The sequence below is a fragment of the Oncorhynchus gorbuscha genome, linkage group LG12 (genome assembly GCF_021184085.1).
Source record: "Oncorhynchus gorbuscha isolate QuinsamMale2020 ecotype Even-year linkage group LG12, OgorEven_v1.0, whole genome shotgun sequence".
NCBI lineage: Eukaryota > Metazoa > Chordata > Actinopteri > Salmoniformes > Salmonidae > Oncorhynchus > Oncorhynchus gorbuscha.
Window position 1 is genome coordinate 35,135,781 of NC_060184.1, and position 19,491 is coordinate 35,155,271.

General features: G+C 43.5%; 1 protein-coding gene across 3 annotated transcripts in view; it reads left to right on the plus strand.

Annotated features, from left to right (window-relative positions):
* Positions 1 to 19,491, plus strand: part of LOC123990928 (leucine-rich repeat and fibronectin type-III domain-containing protein 2-like) — a 163,862-nt gene that overhangs the window by 137,123 nt on the left and 7,248 nt on the right. Inside the window, exon 6 of one of the 3 annotated variants that reach the window (XM_046291952.1) lies at positions 70 to 202. The exons of the other annotated variants lie outside the window; for them this stretch is intronic. Within the exon in view, the coding sequence (XP_046147908.1) occupies positions 70 to 127 (58 nt within the window). The 3' untranslated portion in view covers positions 128 to 202. Of the gene's footprint in view, positions 1 to 69; positions 203 to 19,491 lie in introns of those variants that run through there. 3 annotated transcript variants of the gene reach the window in all.

Below are 19,491 nucleotides of genomic sequence, written 5' to 3' on the forward strand. Positions count from 1 at the left end.
TTTGCACTGATCTTAACTTTTTTGTTACATAATGTTTCCGCCATCATTTCCTATGCTTCTGGACATCAGAACAGCGATCACTAAATCGAGGACTTCTACTTCAATGAGTAGGAGGCGAAAGACATAGTGATTATCCTGGACCAGGCCCTAATCCCTGACACTCGAAGGACGTGAAGATGCCTCTATAGGGGCCGGCACACGGGCACCCTGGTGAGAATATGGTAGAGAATTCAAAATTTGAATCTACATTCTCTGTTCTATTGGCAAATGTGCAATCGTTGGAGAATAAACTGGACAAGCACCGTTCGGACATTAAGAAATGTAATATCCTATATTTCTCGTAGTCTTGGATGAATAAGGACATGGATACTATACATCTAGCTGGTTTTCTATGCATTGGCAGGACAGAATGGCAGTGTCCTCTAAGATCATGGGGTGGTGTGTGTGTCTCTTTGGAAAAATCTGCTGGTGCGCAATCTCTAATATTAAGGAAGTCTCGACGTACTGCTCGCCTGAGATACTATACGTCGTGATAAGCTGTAGACGATACTGTTTACCAAGAAAGATTTCATATTTCACAAACTGATGCTGGCATTAAGACCACACTCAACCAACTCTATAAGGCCATATGCAAACAATAAATGCTCATCCAGAGGCGGAGCTCCTAGTGGCTGATGATTTTAATGCAAGAAATCTGAAATCCATTTTTATCAGGTATGAAGGTAAGACCCAGATGCAGACCACGTTGAAAAAACAATAGTTTAATATTCCAACAGGGGCAGTAAATAGACAGATCAAGGCAGGCAGTAGTCAGTAAACCAGTGGGGCAACGGTACCGGGTGGCAGGCAGGCTCAGAGTAAGGCAGAGATTGGTAATCCAGAGGGAGGCAAAGGTACAGGTCAGCAGGCAGGCTCAGGATCACGGGCAGGCATAGTGGTCAGGCAGGCGGGCTCGGAGTCAGGACGGGCAAAGGTCAAAACCAGGAGGGCGAGAAAAAGCGAGACTGGAGAAAGCAGGAGCTGAGACACAAAACGCTGGTTGACTTGAACAAACAAGACGAACTGGCAACAGACAAACAGAGAACACAGGTATAAATATACAGGGGATAATAGGGAAGATGGGCAACACCTGGAGTGGGGTGGAGACTATCACAAAGACAGGTGAAACAAATCAGGGTGTGACAGTTTTACCCCATTTCTACCAGCATGTCACCTGTGCAACTCACACAGACAAAAACTCTAGATCACCTTTACTCCACTCACAGAGATGCATCCAAAGCTTTCCCCCACCCTCCATTCAGCAAATGGGACCATAACTCTATATTCCTGATTCCTGCTTACAAGCAAAAACTCAAATAGGAAGTACCTGTGACACACTCAATACGGAAGTGGTCCAATGAAGCATTGGTACAAGACGCTAAGCTACAGGACTTATCCGATGCCATTGACGAGTTTACCACATAAGTCACCAGCTTCATTAATAAGTGCATCGACAACATTATCTCCACAGTGACCATACATACATATCCCCAAAAAAGAAATCCATGGATTATGGGCAACATCCGCAGTGAGCTAAAAACTAGAGCTACTGCTTTCAAGAACCAGGATACTAATCCGGATGCTTATATGATATCACGCTACACCCTCCGAGGAACCATCAAACAGGCAAAGCATCAATACAGGACTAAGATAGAATCCTACTACACCGGCTCTGACACTTGCCGGATGTGGCAGGGCTTGCAAACTCTCGCGGATTACAAAGTGAATCCCAGCCATGAGCTGCCCAGCGAGCCTACAAGACGAGCTAAATGCCTTCTATGCTCGCTTCGAGGCAAGCAACACTAAACCATGCATGAGAGCACCAGCTGTTCCGGATGACTGTATGATACATAGCCGATGTGAGTAAGACCTTTTAAACAGGTTAACATTCACAAGGACGCAGGGCCAGATGGATTACCAGGATGTGTCTTCACTGACATTTTCAACCTCTCTATGACCCAGTCTGTAATACCTACATGTTTCAAGCAAACAACAATAGTCCCTGTGCCTAAGAAATCCAAGGTAACATGGCTAAAGGACTACCGCCCCATAGCACTGACATCTGTAGCCATGAAATGCTTTGAAAGACTGGTCATGGCTCACATCAACACAATCATCCAAGATACCCTGGACCCACTGAAATTTGCATACCGCCCCAACAGATTCCCAGGTGATGCAATCCCCTTTCCCACCTGGACATAAGTAACACCTATGTGAGAATGCTTTTTATTGACTACAACTCATCATTCAACACCATAGTGCCCTTCAAGCTCATCAATAAGCTAAGAAACATGGGACTAAACACCTCCCTCTGCAACTGCATCCTGGACTTCCTGACTGGCTGTCCCCAGGTGGTGAGGGTAGGCAACAACACATCTGTCACGCTGACTCTCAACACGTGGGCGTGGGGTGTGTGCTCAGTCCCCTTCTGTACTCCCTGTTCACCCACGACTGGGTGGCCGTGCAAGACTCCAACGCCATCATTACTTTGCAAACGACACAATGGTGGTAGGCCTGATCACCGATGATGATGAGACAGTAATAATATTACATCATATTTCAGTGTCAAGAAGATAATCTGACCTGAAATCAGATTATCTAATAAAAATAAAACATTAATATAACTTACAGTTACACGTCACAAAGTCTGTTACAAAACACACAAGCTGTGTTCCAAAATGTAAAAGTAAAAAGTAGTGTGGTACCAGGACAACAACCTCTCCCTCGACGCGGGCAAGACAAATGAGCTTATTGCCACAATTCACATCGACAGGGCTGTAGTGGAGGCCGGTCAATAGCTTCAAGTTCCTTACTGTCCACATCATTCAGGACCTATCATGGTCTAAACACACCAGCACAGTTGTGAAGAGGGCATGACAACGCCTCATCCCCCCCAGGAGGCTGAACTGATTTGGCGTGGGCCCTCAGATCCTCAAAAAGTACTACAGCTGCACCACGGAGAGCATTTTGACTGGCTGCATCACCACTTGGCATGGCAACTGCTCGGCATCCAACTACAAGGCGCTACAAAGGGTAATGTGTATGGCCCAGTACATCAATGGGGCCGAACTCCCTGCCATCCAGAACCTCTAATATGAGTAGTTTCAGATGATGACCTTAACAATTGTCAAAGACTCTAGCCACCCAATTCAGACTGTTCTTTCTGCTAACATTCGGCAAGCGATACCGGAGCACCAAAGTCTGGGACCAAAAGCACCTGAACAGTTTCTACCCCCAAGCCATAAGACTGCTGAGCATTTAATCAAATTATATCTTTATCTTAATTGTTTTGCACATACTCCTTTGCAATGGCTCTATGCACCCTCACAAAACTCTCCACACACAGTGACACATACTACACTGATACTCCAACACACACACACACACACACACACCACACACAGACACATTTTCACACTTCACATACACTAACATTCAAAGGTTTGGGGTCACTTAGAAAAGCACATTTTTTATCCGTTAAAATAACATCAAAATGATTAGAAATACAGTGTAGACATTGTTAATGTTGTAAATGACTATTGTAGCTGGAAAGAGTTGCAAAGAAAAAGCCATATCTCACCTCCCGGGTGGCACAGTGGTCTAAGGCACTGCATCGCAGTGTTAGCTGTGCCACCAGAGACTCTGGGTTCGAGCGCAGGCTCTGTCGCAGCCGGACACGACCGGGAGGTCCATGGGGTGATGCACAATTGGCCTAGCATCGTCCGGGTTAGGGAGGGTTAAGCCGGTAGGGATATCCTTGTCTCATTGCGCACTAGTGACTCCTGTGGCGTGCCGGGCGCAGTGCACGCTGACCAGGTCATTAGGTGTACGGTGTTTCCTCCGACACATTGGTGTGGCTAGCTTCCGGGTTGGATGCACGCTGTGTTACTTAAGAAGCAGTGCGGCTTGGTTGGATTGTGTTTCGGAGGACGCATGGCTCTCGACCTTCGTCTCTCCCGAGCCCGTACGGGAGTTGTAGCAATGAGACAAGACAGTAACTACTAACAATTGGATACCATGAAATGGGGTAGAAAAAGGGGGTAAAAAAATCCATATCTCAGACTGCCCAATTAAAATAAAAGATTCATATGGGCAAAAGAACACAGTCACTGGACAGAGGAACTCTGCCTAGAAGGCCTCATCTCGGAGTCGCTTCTTCACTGTTGATGTTGAGACTGGTGTTTTGTGAGTACTATTTACTCAAGCTGCCAGTTGAGGACTTGTGAGGTGTCTGTTTCTCAAACTAAACACGCAAATGTATTGTCCTCTTGCTTAGTTGTGCACCGGGGCCTCCCACTCCTCTTTCTATTCTGGTTAGAGCCCGTTTGCAATGTTCTGTGAAGGGAGAAGTACACAGCGTTGTACGAGATATTCAGTTTCTTGGCAATTTCTCGCATGGAATAACCTTCATTTCTGAGAACAAGAGTAGACTGATGAGTTTCAGAAGAAAGGTCTTTGTTTCTGGCCATTGTGAGCCTGTAATCAAACCCACAAATGCTGACACTCCAGATACTCAACTAGTCTAAAGAAGGACAGTTGTTTTGTAACGTTTTTTTTTTACTTGAAGGAGAGGCGGACCAAAATGCAGCGTGGTTTCTATTCATGGTTCTTTAATGAAGAAAACTATACATGAACAGACTAACAAAAACAAGAACCGTGAAAACCAAAACCAGCCCTATCTGGTGCAAACACAGAGACTTGAACAATCACCCACAAAACCCAACACCAAACAGGCTACCTAAATATGGTTCCCAATCAGAGACAATGACTAACACCTGCCTCTGATTGAGAACCATATCAGGCCAAACACAGAAACAGACAAACTAGACACACAACATAGAATGCCCACTCAGATCACACCCTGACCAAACAAAACATAGAAACATACAAAGCAAACTATGGTCAGGGTGTGACATGTTTTGCTTCTTTAATCTGAACAACAGTTTTCAGCTGTGATAACATAATTTGCGAAAGGGTTTTCTAATGATCAATTAGCCTTTTAAAATTATGAACTTGGATTAGCGAACACAATGTGCCATTGGAACACAGGAGTGATGGTTGCTGATAATGGGCCTCTGTACCCCTACATAGATATTCCATTAAAAAGCAGCTGTTTCCAGCAACAATAGTCATTTACAACATTAACAATGTCTACACTGTATTTCTGATCAATTTAATGTTATTTTAATGGACAAAAAATGTGCTTTTCTTTTAAAACAAAGACATTTCTAAGTGACCCCAAACTTTTGAATGGCAGCGTACATTGCCTAGTCACTTTTATCCCTACCCACATGCACATACTGAATTACTTCAAATACCTCAACTACCTCAACTACCTCATACTCCGGCACATTGACTCGGTACTGTCTACTTTTTAACTCTGCATTTTTTGGAATGGGCTCATAAGTAAGCATTTCCCTGTAAAGTCTACAGCTGTTGTATTTGCCGCATTTGACCAATAATTTTTTATTTGATTTTGATAACAGCAAGTGAGAAAAACAGGCCTTCTTACTCTTCAACACAAATCTCTGACACTCAAAATATGACGTGCTTCCTCGTGTATCTCCCAAACCTAAATCATCAAGGGTAAAATATGTAGAATTGACAAAGGGCTTGGAAGAGAATCAAACAGTATACTGATTTACCATATGGTTTAGGGAAAGATAGAAATAATATGCTGTCTACCCAGAGGATGTATCATCATGAATATGTTAAGGGCATTATGTTTATCCATCAGGATTTTAGAGGTAGAGATGGAAGCCAAGGAAGGTGCTATCTAGAACCTAAAAGGGTTCCATAGGAGAACCCTTTGAAGAACCTTGTTGGTTCCAGATAGAACCCTTTTGGGAACCCTTTTCCACAGACCGTTCTACAAAGAACCAAAAGATTGTTCTCCCTGTAACCAAAAAGGGTTATCCTATGGGGACAGCCAAAGAATCCTTTTTTCTAAGAGTGTATATGGACGTAGTAATGGAAGTTATGTGTGAGACAGGGACATTCAGTGATATTTCAGTTGAATTGCAATGAGACCCCCCATATAATGCTTGGATTGTCGCATGCCATGTGATTTAATGCCTGTACTTCTCCTCGGTTTGGAGATGTGCTTCAGAAATGATAGCAAGCTCTTGGGGCCACTATTATTGGCTATTAGCTGGAGTTGAAGAGAGTGGTGTGGATCCACGCTCCACTGCTCACGCATCACAAAGAAACATGCTACTTTGATTAGCACTCTCTGTGAGAAACGGTTAATGTGCCTCATGCCATATAGTACTCAACATCATGTAATGTCAAGATAATTTTCTCCACTCTTTTTACTGTATGTTGTGTAAGCATTAGCCCATAGTACACACAGAAAGGGGGTTCTTGCCCATCTAGAGCCTTTCCCTGAACCCATTTTACATTTCTGTCTGTTGAACTTGAACCTATCCTTAGGCCAAGACATTAATACTTGAGAATGTGTTCTTTTAAATGTGTCCCATTTGGTGTGAACGGATGACTTCCTGTGTTAGTCATAACGTAATGAAATATTCAGGCAGATCATGAGTTTTTTTAAGGGAGGGAGATGGGATCTGCATTTGCATTTTAATGGTGCATTTCAGACAGAAATCCGAGGTAGAGATGGATACGTTCGTCTTTTTAAGTTATGATGAAAACCTTTCTAACGAATGACTGCTGGCTCTGGACGCGGCTGGGATATTACAGCGTTTACTTTTTTGTTCTTTACTTTCATTTCTGTTTGATCTGGCTTTGGAATTGAGCATTTCTACCGGCGTCTTGGTTTTGTCTGCGCCCAACGTGTTTCATTCAGCTTTTCCCTTTGGATGTTTTTATCTGCTCCACCACGTGTCTGGTAAGGTTGAATGTGTCCTCTCAAGTGGGTGTGACACCTACTCCCGCTGCCTGCTGCACCGTTGCTTGGATCCCACCCGGCGATCTGGGCCCCGTCTGCCCTGGCCTGTGTCCCCCTGTCTGGCACAGGTACCCTAGTCACACTCCCCCTCTCTCCCGAGCTTTCGCTCGCTCGCATCGAGCACACACGCACATACGCACATACACACACGCCACAGAATTTTGACTGATCTGAATTTTATGTTGGCTAATTAACTTGTGAATCATATTATTTGAGCTTTACTCAGCAACACTTTAATTAACTAACTTAAGCCTACTATTTATTTATTTTATATTAGACTTTTATAACCTACTGAACTCATAAAGAGCTACTCTCTCACGTTTTTTGTTGGGGCACGTGACAATGGCTAGCCCCAAACCATTTAACTTTTTTCTTCTGGTTTGTACTATTTGCTCCATGACCCCTGCATGCTTTGTTGACCATGAACTTGCTTGTTCCCTGACTGTGGGACAGGCAATGTTTGTTCCCCAACTCGTGACTCTATCGGTTGCATGGTATCTTGGCCTCCCATTCCATTCAAACCCCCTCTCGCCAGGCTTTGTGTTCATGTTACCTGATGAAATTGCTGTACACTATGATCTTGTTGCCATCTGATGCACATTCAAATATCATAGAAAATCAGCTCTCCCCGTCCTCTGCTGTGCCATGATTGTATTACTGCAGATAATATCTGGAAATGTGCATGTACACCCTGGCCCGTCTACTGTTGATAGCCCCAATTCTGACTTGTGCTCTGATGATTTCGGCTTCACTGATTTTTGCTCTCGTAAAAGCCTGGGTTTTCTGCACGTTAATACTAGAAGCTTATTATCTAAAATTGGTCAATTGAAAGTGTCGGTTCACAGCTCCAATCCAGATGTGTAGTTCATTACTGGGACATGGTCAAGAAAGTGTTCTCAACCCTGATGTAAACCGTTCTAGTAATAACCTCTTTTGGCAAAGTGTCACGTTCCGACCTTAGTTCTTTTATTATGTCTTTGTTTTAGTATGGTCAGGGCGTGAGTTGGGTGGGTTGTCTATGTTCTTTTTTCTATTGATTTAGAATTGTTGGGCCTGGTATGGTTCTCAAACAAAGGCAGCTGTCAATCGTTGTCCCTGATGGAGAATCATACTTAGGGAGCCTGATTTCACTTTTGAGTTGTGGGTGTTTATTTTCCGTGTTAGTGTTGGTGCCACACGGGACTGTTTCGGTTTGATTACTTCACGTTTATTGTTTTGTTCAGTGTTCATTACTTTATTAAAAAACATGAACACTTCCCACGCTGCGCTTTGGCCCTCACCTTCTTCCACCAAAGACGATCGTTACACAATGCAGATTTTCCTAAGGAGGTTTGATTTTCTGGTTTTAAGCATTAAGCATTAAGCTTTCAAATAGCACGTTGTTGACTTTTGCTGGGTGTTATTGTCCACCATCAGCACCGGCCTTGTATCCTACCTGCCTTAAGCTCCCTCCTGGCTCCTTACACTAAGTCACAAATTATCCTACTTCAGTAGGTGACCTAAACTGGGACATGCTTAAACCACCTGACCAAGTCTTAAAACAATGAGGCACCCTAAATCTCACTCATATTATTACCATTCCCACAAGATATGATTCCAAACAGAATTAAAAACAGGTTCAGCCACTGGTTCGACTGTGATCTGGCAGTCACCCCACCTCAAGAACACCATTTGGAGAAAAGCTCAGCACACAAAAACTCAAGCTGACTGGCTGTCGTCCAGGCAAATGAGAAATAAGTGCACTCATGTTATCCGGAAGGCCAAAGTTAGTTACTTTTAAGGAGCAGTTTTCTCTCTGTTGGTCTAACCCCAAGATGTTCTGGAAAACAGTGAAAGACCTGGAGAATAACTTCCTATTTGACTCAGCCATGCCTCCTTGCACATCCAACACTTCCTCATCTCCCAGCCCTTCTAATGCGACTAGCCCTTGATGCTCCTCCTTCTTTTCCCCCTGCCCCGCTACACAGCTTCTCCCTGCAGGTGGTCACTGAGTCCAAGGTGCTAAACGAGCTCCTTAAACAACACAAAAAAACAACATCTGGGTTAGATGGTTCAGATCCTTTCTTCTTTAAGGTTACCTTTCTTCTCTCACCTTTTCAACCTCTCTCACCTCTCTGGGGAGGTTCCCAGTGCTTGGAAGGCAGCCACGGTGCATCCTTTATTTAAAGGGTGAGATAAAGCTGATCCTAACTGTTATAGGTCAATTACTAACTTGCTATGTTTAGCAAAAGTGTTGGAAAATCTTGTCAATAATAATAACTGACTGTCTTTCTTGATCTATAGTCTATAGTATTTCTCTGGTATGCAATCTGGTTTCTGCTCAGGTTATGGATGTGTCCCTGCAACCTTAAAGGTCCTAAATTATGTCACCACTGCCCTTGAATCTAAGCAATGTCGTGCTGCTATTTTTGTTGACTTGGCCAAAGCTTATGATACAGTAGAGTAGACCATTCCATTCTTGTGGGTCTTAAGAAGTAATGCTGTCTCTGAGGGGTCTTTGGCCTGGTTTGCTAATTACCTCTCTCAAAGAGTGCAATGTGTAATGTCAGAATATCTGCTGTCTCAGCCACTGCCTGTCACCAAGGGAATACCCCAAGGCTCGATCCTAGGCCCCACGCTCTTCTCAATTTACATCAACAACATTGCTCAGGCAGTCAGAAGCTCTACTCATCCATTTATATGCAGATAATACAGTATTTGGTGTTAAACACTCTATAACAAAGCTTTCATAAAGTCTAATAATTTTTCTCTCCCCTTAACCTTGCTCTAAACAGCTCCAAAACAAGGCTCAACTGCAGGCTAAGGTTAAATCTAGGCTTGGTTTCCTCTATCGTAATCGCTCCTCTTTCACCCCAGCTGCCAAACTAACCCTGGTTCAGATGACCATCCTATCGATGCTAGATTACAGAGACGTAATTTATAAACCCCAAACAGCAAGCAATGCAGATGTAGAAGTACTTTATACTCCTCTGTAAACTTGCCATCTTTGTATACTCGGCCCAAGACCTACTGTTTGATGCTTATTTATAAAACCCTCTTAGGCCCCACTCCCCCCTATTTGAGATACCTACTGCAACCCTTCATCCTCCACATACAATACCCGTTCTGCCAGTCACATTCTGTTAAAGGTTCCAAAAGCACATACGTCCCTGGATCGCCCCTCTTTTCAGTTCGCTGCAGCTAGCGACTGGAACGAGCTGCAAAAAACACTAAAACTGGCCAGTTTTATCTCCTTCTCTTCAATCAAAGACTCAATCATGGACACTCTTTCTGACACTTGTGGCTGCTTCGAGTGATGTATTGTTATCTCTCCCTTTTTGCCCTTTATGCTGTTGTCTGTGCCTAACAATGTTTGTACCATGTTTGTGCTGCTGCCGTGTTGTGTTGCTACGATGTTGTGTTGCTACGGTGTTGTTGTCATGTTCTGTTGCTCCCATGCTGTGTTGTCATGTGTTGCTGCCATGTTGTGTTGTTGCCTTAGGTCTCTCTTTATGTAGTGTTTTATCCTACATGTATTTATTTATTTTATTTCCCCCCATCCCTGCAGGAGTCCATTTCCCTCTTGGTAGACAGTTAGTGTAAATAATCATTTGTTCTTAATTGACTTGTCTAATTAAATAAAGGTTAAACAATTCAAATAAATAAAATTCACTTTGGATTTAGGAACTCCATTTGTGAACATTTTGTGTATTGATGGGCTCATAGCAGGATTCTCTTACATTTGAATAGCCTGGGCTTCCCGAGTGGCACAGCGGTATAAGGCACAGCATTGCAGTGCTGAGTCGTCACTACAGACTGTAGGTATTGCAAGAGAGGAAACATGAGTCATTTAGTAAACCACTGCACAGAAGGAATAGTAAAGATGTGAAAAAAAGTCACAAAGCCTTTTGAACCCCTGAGATGAAAGAAACTACAGACTCCAACAGGATGAGTCAATTCTCACATAGACCACTTCCCTTTCCCGACAACGATGGAACTCAGGCCCAGCGTCGTCCGGGTTAGGGAAGGGTTCGGCCGGCCGGGATATCTTTGTCTCATCGTGCTCTAGCGACTCTTTGTGGCGGGCCGGGCAACTCCAAGCTGACTTCAGTCGTCAGTTGGATGGTGTTTCCTCCAACACATTGGTGCGGCTGACTTCTGGGTTAAATGAGCAGTGAGACGAGAAGCAGTGTGGCTTGGTAGGGTTATGTTTCAGGGAACACATGTCTCTCGAACTTCGCCTCTACCTGATCTACCAATTGGACACCACAAAGAAGGGGTGAAAAAATGTAAGAAGGGACCAGGGTCTGAAACGTAAAAAATATTTTCACATGACTCTCCCCTTGTACTTTAAAAAAATGGCAGCACCCTCCCTCTTCATTGAATTAACCCAAAACAATGATTACGATCAAATTAGGCCTACCTCATTATTACAATCAGGGGCTGAAAAAAATTGTCATGTTTTGTCTTATATTGTCTTGTCATTTTGCTTTCCCTTCTGTTCGTTTTCCCCCTTATTAGGTTCGTTCCCTTTTTTCTCTCTCCCTCCCTCTCTCTCTTCTCTCTATCGTTCCGTTCCTGCTCCCAGCTGTTCCTATTCCCCTACTCAATCATCTAGTCTTTTCACACCTGTTCCTTATCTTGCCCTCTGATTAGAGTCCCTATTTCTCCCCTTGTTTTCCGTTTCTGTCCTGTCGGATCCTTGTATATTGTTCGCCGTGCTGTGTCTTTGTCTCGCCCTGTCGTGTCTTGTTTCCCTCAGATGCTGCGTGTGAGCAGGTGTCTGAGTCAGGTACGGAGTATTGCCTATTTCCTTTACTGGAATAAAGACTCTGTTTTCGCCAAGTCGCTTTTGGGTCCTCATTCACCTGCATAACAAAAATTGGCTTTATAATAGAGCATTGTATGCACCTCTAGTTTTATTTGCGGGTCCCGAAAAAAATGTGTTTTATAAATGCATTTAATACAATTCTAGTCATTTGAGTCAATTGGAGGTGTAGCTGTGGATGTATTTCAAGGCCTACCTTTTAACTCTGCCTCTTTGCTTGACATCATGGGAAAATCAAAAGAAATCCCCCAAGACCTCAGAAAAAAAATTGTAGACCTCCACAAGTCTGGTTCATCCTTGGGAGCAATTTCCAAACGCCTGAAGGTACCACATTCATCTGTACAAACAATAGTAGGCAAGTATAAACACAATGGGACCACTCAGCCATCATACCGATCAGGAAGGAGATGCGTTCTGTCTCCTAGAGATGAACATACTTTGGTGCGAAAAGTGCAAATCCATCCCAGAACAACAGCAAAGGACCTTATGAAGATGCTGGAGGAAACAGGTACAAAAGTATCTATATCCACAGTAAAAACGTGTCCTATATTGACATAATCTGAAAGGCCGCTCAGCAAGGAAGAAACCACCACTCCAAAACCAACATAAAAAAGCCAGACTACGGCTTTTATAATGACCATCGTTATGTTTGGAGGAAAAAGGGAGGAAAAGGGGGAGGCTTGCAAGCCGAAGAACACCATCCCAACCGTGAAGCACGGGGTGGCAGCATCATGTTGTGGGGGTGCTTTGTTGCAGAAGGGACTGGTGCACTTCACAAAATAGATGGCATCATGAGGTAGGAAAATTATGTGGATATATTGAAGCAACAAGTCAAGACATCAGTCAGGAAGTTAGAGCTTGCTCGCAAATGGCCAATGACCCAAAGCAAACTTCCAAAGATGTGGCAAATGGCTTAAGGACAACAAAGTCAAGGTATTGGAGTGGCAATCACAAAGCCATGACCTCAATCCTATAGAAAATTTGTGGGCAGAACTGAAAAAGTGTGTGCGAGCAAGGAGGCCTACAAACCTGACTCAGTTACACCAGCTCTGTCAGGAGGAATGGGCCAAAATTCACCCACCTTATTGTGGGAAGCTTGTGGAAGGCTACCCAAAATGTTTGACCCATGTTAAACCATTTAAAGGCAATGCTACCAAATACTAATTGAGTGTATGTGAAATTCTGACCCACTGGGAATGTAGTGAAAGAAATAAAAGCTGAAATACATAATTCTCTCTACTATTATTCTGACATTTCACATTCTTAAAAAAGTAGTGATCCTACCTGACTTGTAACAGAACAGTCGCTGTTTGCAAATAACTAAATCTGAGACATCATATGACTGATTATAAGCATTGTCGCCTAATTTCAAAAGTTACCTTTCCACCCTAGACAGAGGACTTAATAAAAAAAGTATCCTTAACTGCTGGCTACTCTTCCTAGGCGTAATCCAACAAGAGAAGGTCACAAGTGCGTCCCTCAGAGCTGCCTCGATTTAAATATATTTTATTTTAAAGAATGTGAATAGGCCTAGCTCAACTGATAGCGTCAAAATTGTAGGCCTATTCAATGACTTGCCAAAAAAAACTAAAATTATTACTCGGCTTTATTACTCGAACTTTGTATCTCAGCATCGTAGCTGAATTTCATAGACACTAACTAAAGACATCCCCATATGCATCAGAGTCACATCTGTCTTGTGCATTTTTCAGCAAATTTCTAGCATAAACCATTGCGGAGGAAAACATTGTTATAGACAGCTTTATATAATCAGAATTCAAATTTTAAGCTGAAAGGGGATATGCTTTTTGTTGTTGTCTTTTTCAAAAAGTAGGCAATGGCATACCCTTACATAGGTCTACCCTCTCAATTTGAGCACTGGTTTTAACAGACCAAACCCTTCACGGACACAGGTACACTAAATATACAAAAGTATGTGGAAACCCCTTCAAATTAGTGGATTCAGCAATGGGAAAAGTGGGAAAAGGTTGCCTAAATATGATCCCCATTCAGAGACAACGATAGACAGCTGCCTCTGATTAGGAACCATACCAGGCCAACGTAGAAATACAAAAACTAGAGTACCCACCCTAGTCACAACCCAACCTAACCAAATTAGAGAACAAAAGGCTCTCTAAGATCAGAGTGTGACACTGTCCTCGGTTGCAACACTCACTACCGAGTTCCAAACTGCCTCTGGAAGCAACGTCAGGCTAAGTACTGTTCGTCGGGGGCTTCATGGCCGAGCAGCCACACACAGTACTAAGATCACCATGCGCAATGCCAAGCATGGGCTGGAGTGGTGTAAAGCTTGCAGCCATTGGACCCTGGAACAGTAGAAACGTGTTCTCTGGAGTGATGAATCACGCTTCACCATCTGGCAGTCTGCCGGAGGAATCTGGGTTTTGCGGATGATACCTGCCCCAATGCATAGTGCAAACTGTAAAATTTGGTGGAGGAGGAATAATGGTTGGGGGCTGTTTTTCATGGTTCGGGCTAGGCCCCTTAGTTCCAGTGAAGGGAAGTTTTAATGCTACAGCATACAACGACATACTAGACGATTCTCTGATTCCAACTTTGCACAGGGCCCTGACCTCAACCCAATCGAACACCTTTGGAATGAATTGGAACACCGGTTGTGAGCCAGGCCTAATCGCCCAACATCAGTGCCTAACCTCACTAATGCTATTGTGGCTGAATGGAAGCAAGTCCCCGCAGCAATGTTCCAACATCTAGTGGAAAGCCTTCCCAGAAGTGTGAAGGCTGTTATAGCACCAAAGGGGGGACCAACTCCATTTTAATGCCCTTTATTTTGTCATGAGATGTTCAATGAGCAGGTGTCCACTTTTGGTCATGTAGGGTAATTAATGAATGGTGACTCTATGAGAGGAATTGGACAAAATATTTATGGATAGCCTATAATTTAGTCTGTCAAACAGGTAGGCCTACATTTCTATTTCTTAAATAGGAAGAAATAGGCTCCAATACAAAGTCCTCTAGTTGTTAGTTAATTTGATTTAAAATGAAGATTGCTGAAATGAATTACTCAAATTAGGATAATTTCAGCACCATGTGCTGTCTACCTCCCGATTCTTGTGCCAGTGTGATGAATATGAGCCCTGAGCTGACGGCGGAAACCCATGTGGAGACTGTGGCACAGGCTGGTGATGTGGAAAGTACCAAAAAACCCTGATATGGGAGGTGCATGCAAGCAGATGGTCAAAGTTGACTAGGATAGAATAGATTATATATGAAAACCTGCAAAATTGTGAATGCAAACTAGGCAAAAAAACGCACTACCCTACCCTATCCCCAATAAAAATCGACACAAACCTCCCCAAAGCAACAAAAAATGATATCCCCCTCACCTATCACCCTATTTTATTTTATTTTTGCATTCATCCATTATAGTTAGTATAGCGGGAAGTTTTATTGCAAGATATACACTCAAGGGTATGGACACAGACACTGGCGAGAGTCACGGCTCATTTAATCTCCCCACTGCTGCTACATTACAATACAGTACAGCAGCATCTCCCAAGAAATGCCCTAGCAGGGACTGCAGAGTCCATTAGGGATTTTTGCTTATAAAAGCATAATCAAATTTCCCAGCACCCTGATGTTTAGGCTAAATCAATGGAGCAAGAGACCCATTTGGCATGACCTTGTCTGAATTTGTCCAGAGAGAGGCCGCTTTAAGAAATCAATGAGAAGAATGAGCTATGCCTTTGAAACATGAGTCACAGAGTTTCTAAACCCAGAGGTGCAACATCGCAAGGCTTCCACTGACCAAACAGACCCAGCCGAGGGTTGGGAAGTCAATGAGAGAAGTGAAAAAATATTTTTTAAACTAAAGGCACAACCTAGATTCGAGCCATGGTGTTAAGTAGTTGAACTTGTTATTACTCCAACCTCCTGAAAGTGACAAACTGTCACGTTTACATTTTCGTCAAAAACAACTTCATATCGAAGGAGTGCTTTTGATTTGATGGACTGCACATGCGCAGTTCGGCGCGAGATGACCGTTAAACCCGATTATGAGTTTCTACGAATGAGATTAGATGGCCAAAAAAGAAATGCTTTAGCCTGAAATAATGATTTGTTTGTTTGTTTGGGTCTATTTCTTGCCAATGAGGAAGTGTGTTGAAACTATAACTGACAATACTGTGGCTCCCCTCTCCATTTCCTTCCCAGAAGCAATGTTTCAGGACTATCCCTCTCCCTCTTTCTGAGATTAATGTTATGGCCTCATGCCCTGCTTTTGCAGCGCAGAGTTTTTGTTTATCTCCCCATGATAAGCACCAGCAGATGTTTTTCTTGAGTTCCACTTTGTTCTGTATTTCAATTCATCTGAATAAACAAATATGTTTAAAATCAGTCATGGACAGAGGAGAGAGCAGCGCACAGTAAAACGGGGCTATTCGTCATGATAAATGTCTATTTGGGTGGGGAAGGGTAGATGTCTGTTGAGTGGGGGGGGTAGAAGCTATTGGCCTGTGTTAGTTTTTGCCATGTTGCTCCTGCCTGTACTGCCCGCGTCCAAGTGATGGAAGTGGGGAGAACATGCCGTGGCTCTGGGGGACAGGATGAATTTCTCCAGCCTCCTGAGGTTTACTGCAGTGGGATAAATCAGGGTCGCGCAGAATGTTTCTTGGTAGTCTTAAACAAACCTACTGTGAAACAAATCAAATATATTTTTATTGGTCACATACACATATTTAGCAAATGTTATTGCAGGTCTAGCAAAATGCTTGTCTTCCTAGCTCCAACAGTGCTGTAGTATCTAACAATTCACAAAAATACACACAAATCTCAAGGTAAAATAACGGAATTAAGAAATATGTAAATATTAGGACAAGCAATGTCGAGTGGCATTGACAAGAATACAGTATAATACTGTATATAAACTCAGCAAAAGAAAAGAAATTACCTCTCACTGTCAACTGCTTTAATTTTCTGCAAACTTAACGTGTAAATATTTGTAAAAACACAAGATTCAACAACTGAGACATAAACTGAACAAGATCCACAGACATGTGACTAACATAAATGGAATAATGTGTCCCTGAACAAAGGAGGGGTCAAAATCAAAAGTAACAATCAGTATCTTGTGTGGCCACCAGCTGCATTAAGTAGTGCAGTGCATCTCCTCCTCATAGACTGCACCAGATTTGCCAGTTCTTGCTGTGAGATGTTACCCCACTCTTCCACCAAGGCACCTGCAAGTTCCCAGACATTTATGGGGGGGGGGGAATGGCCCTAGCCCTCACCCAGGAAATCATGCACAGAATGAGCAGTATGACTGGTGGCATTGTCATGCTGGAGGGTCATGTCAGGATGAGCCCGCAGGAAGGGTAACACATGAGGGAGGAGGATGTCTTCCCTGTAAAGCACAGCGTTGAGATTGCCTGCAATGACAACAAGCTCAGTCCGATGATGCTGTGACACACCGCCCCAGACCATGACGGACCCTCCACCTCCAAATCGATCCCGCTACAGAGTACAGGCCTCGTGTAACACTCATTTCTTCAACGATAAACGCGAATCCGACCATCACCCCTGGTGAGACAAAACTGCGACTCGTCAGTGAAGAGCACTTTTTTCCAGTCCTGTCTGGGCCAGCGACGGTGGGTTTGTGCCCATAGGCGACGTTGTTGCAGGTGATGTCTGGTGAGGACCTGCCTTACAACAGGCCTACAAGCCCTCAGTCCAGCCTGTCTCAGCCTATTGCGGACAGTCTGAGCACTGATGGAGGAATTGTGCATTCTTGGTGTAACTCGGGCAGTTGTTGTTGCAATCCTGTACCTGTCCTGCAGGTGTGATGTTCGGATGTACTGATCCTGTGCAGGTGTTGTTACGAGTGGTCTGCCACTGCGAGGACGATTAGCTGTCCGTCCTGTCTCCCTGTAGCGCTGTCTTATGCGTCTCACAGTACGGACATTGCAATTTATTGCCCTGGCCACATCTGCAGAACTCATGCCTCCTTGAAGCATGCCTAAGGCACGTTCACGCAGATGAGCAGGGATCCAGGGTGTTTTTCAGAGTCAGGAAAGGGTTACAGAGTCGCTGTCGTGCCTTCTTCACTACAGTGTCGATGTGGTTTTCTAATTTCAGACAATTTCTCCACAGCATCCCTGTTGATGATTATACGGGCACATCTAAAATAATTGCCAACCTTGATAATGATTTGCAAAAAAGACTGTATAAAATCAATATTACAAATACAGAGCTATATTGTATGCTCCCCAAAAAAAATCACATTATTTTATACTAATACAATTTCTCAGAGATAATCTTAAATTTTTTATTTGTAATTTAAAAAATAAATAAAAAATGTGCCAGAATGATTGGCACCCCTGTTTTCAATACTTTGTGCACCCCCTTTGTGTTCCCCCCTTTGTGCACCCCCTTAGTGTTCATGGCCAGCATATTACATGGACCTTCATGGCCAGCATATTACATGGACCTTCATGGCCAGCATATTACATGGACCTTCATGGCCAGCATATTACATGGACCTTCATGGCCAGCATATTACATGGACCTGCATGGTCAACATATTACATGGACCTGCATATTACATGGACCTGAATGGTCAGCATATTACATGGACCTGCATATTACATGGACCTTCATGGCCAGCATATTACATGGACCTTCATGGCCAGCATATTACATGGACCTTCATGGCCAGCATATTACATGGACCTGAATGGCCAGCATATTACATGGACCTGCATATTACATGGACCTGCATGGCCAGCATATTACATGGACCTGTATGGCCAGCATATTACATGGACCTGCATATTACATGGACCTTCATGGCCAGCATATTACATGGACCTGCATATTACATGGACCTGCATGGCCAGCATATTACATGGACCTGCATATTACATGGACCTTCATGGCCAGCATATTACATGGACCTGCATATTACATGGACCTGCATGGTCAACATATTACATGGACCTGCATATTACATGGACCTTCATGGCCAGCATATTACATGGACCTGCATATTACATGGACCTTCATGGCCAGCATATTACATGGACCTGCATATTACATGGACCTGCATGGTCAACATATTACATGGACCTGCATATTACATGGACCTTCATGGCCAGCATATTACATGGACCTGAATGGCCAGCATATTACATGGACCTGCATATTACATGGACCTGTATGGCCAGCATATTACATGGACCTGCATATTACATGGACCTTCATGGCCAGCATATTACATGGACCTGCATATTACATGGACCTGCATGGCCAGCATATTACATGGACCTGCATATTACATGGACCTTCATGGCCAGCATATTACATGGACCTGCATATTACATGGACCTGCATGGTCAACATATTACATGGACCTGCATGGCCAACATATTACATGGACCTGCATGGTCAACATATTACATGGACCTGCATGGCCAACATATTACATGGACCTGCATGGTCAACATATTACATGGACCTGCATGGCCAACATATTACATGGACCTGAATATTACATGGACCTGCATATTACATGGACCTGCATGGTCAACATATTACATGGACCTGCATATTACATGGACCTTCATGGCTAGCATATTACATGGACCTGAATGGCCAGCATATTACATGGACCTGCATATTACATGGACCTGTATGGCCAGCATATTACATGGACCTGCATATTACATGGACCTTCATGGCCAGCATATTACATGGACCT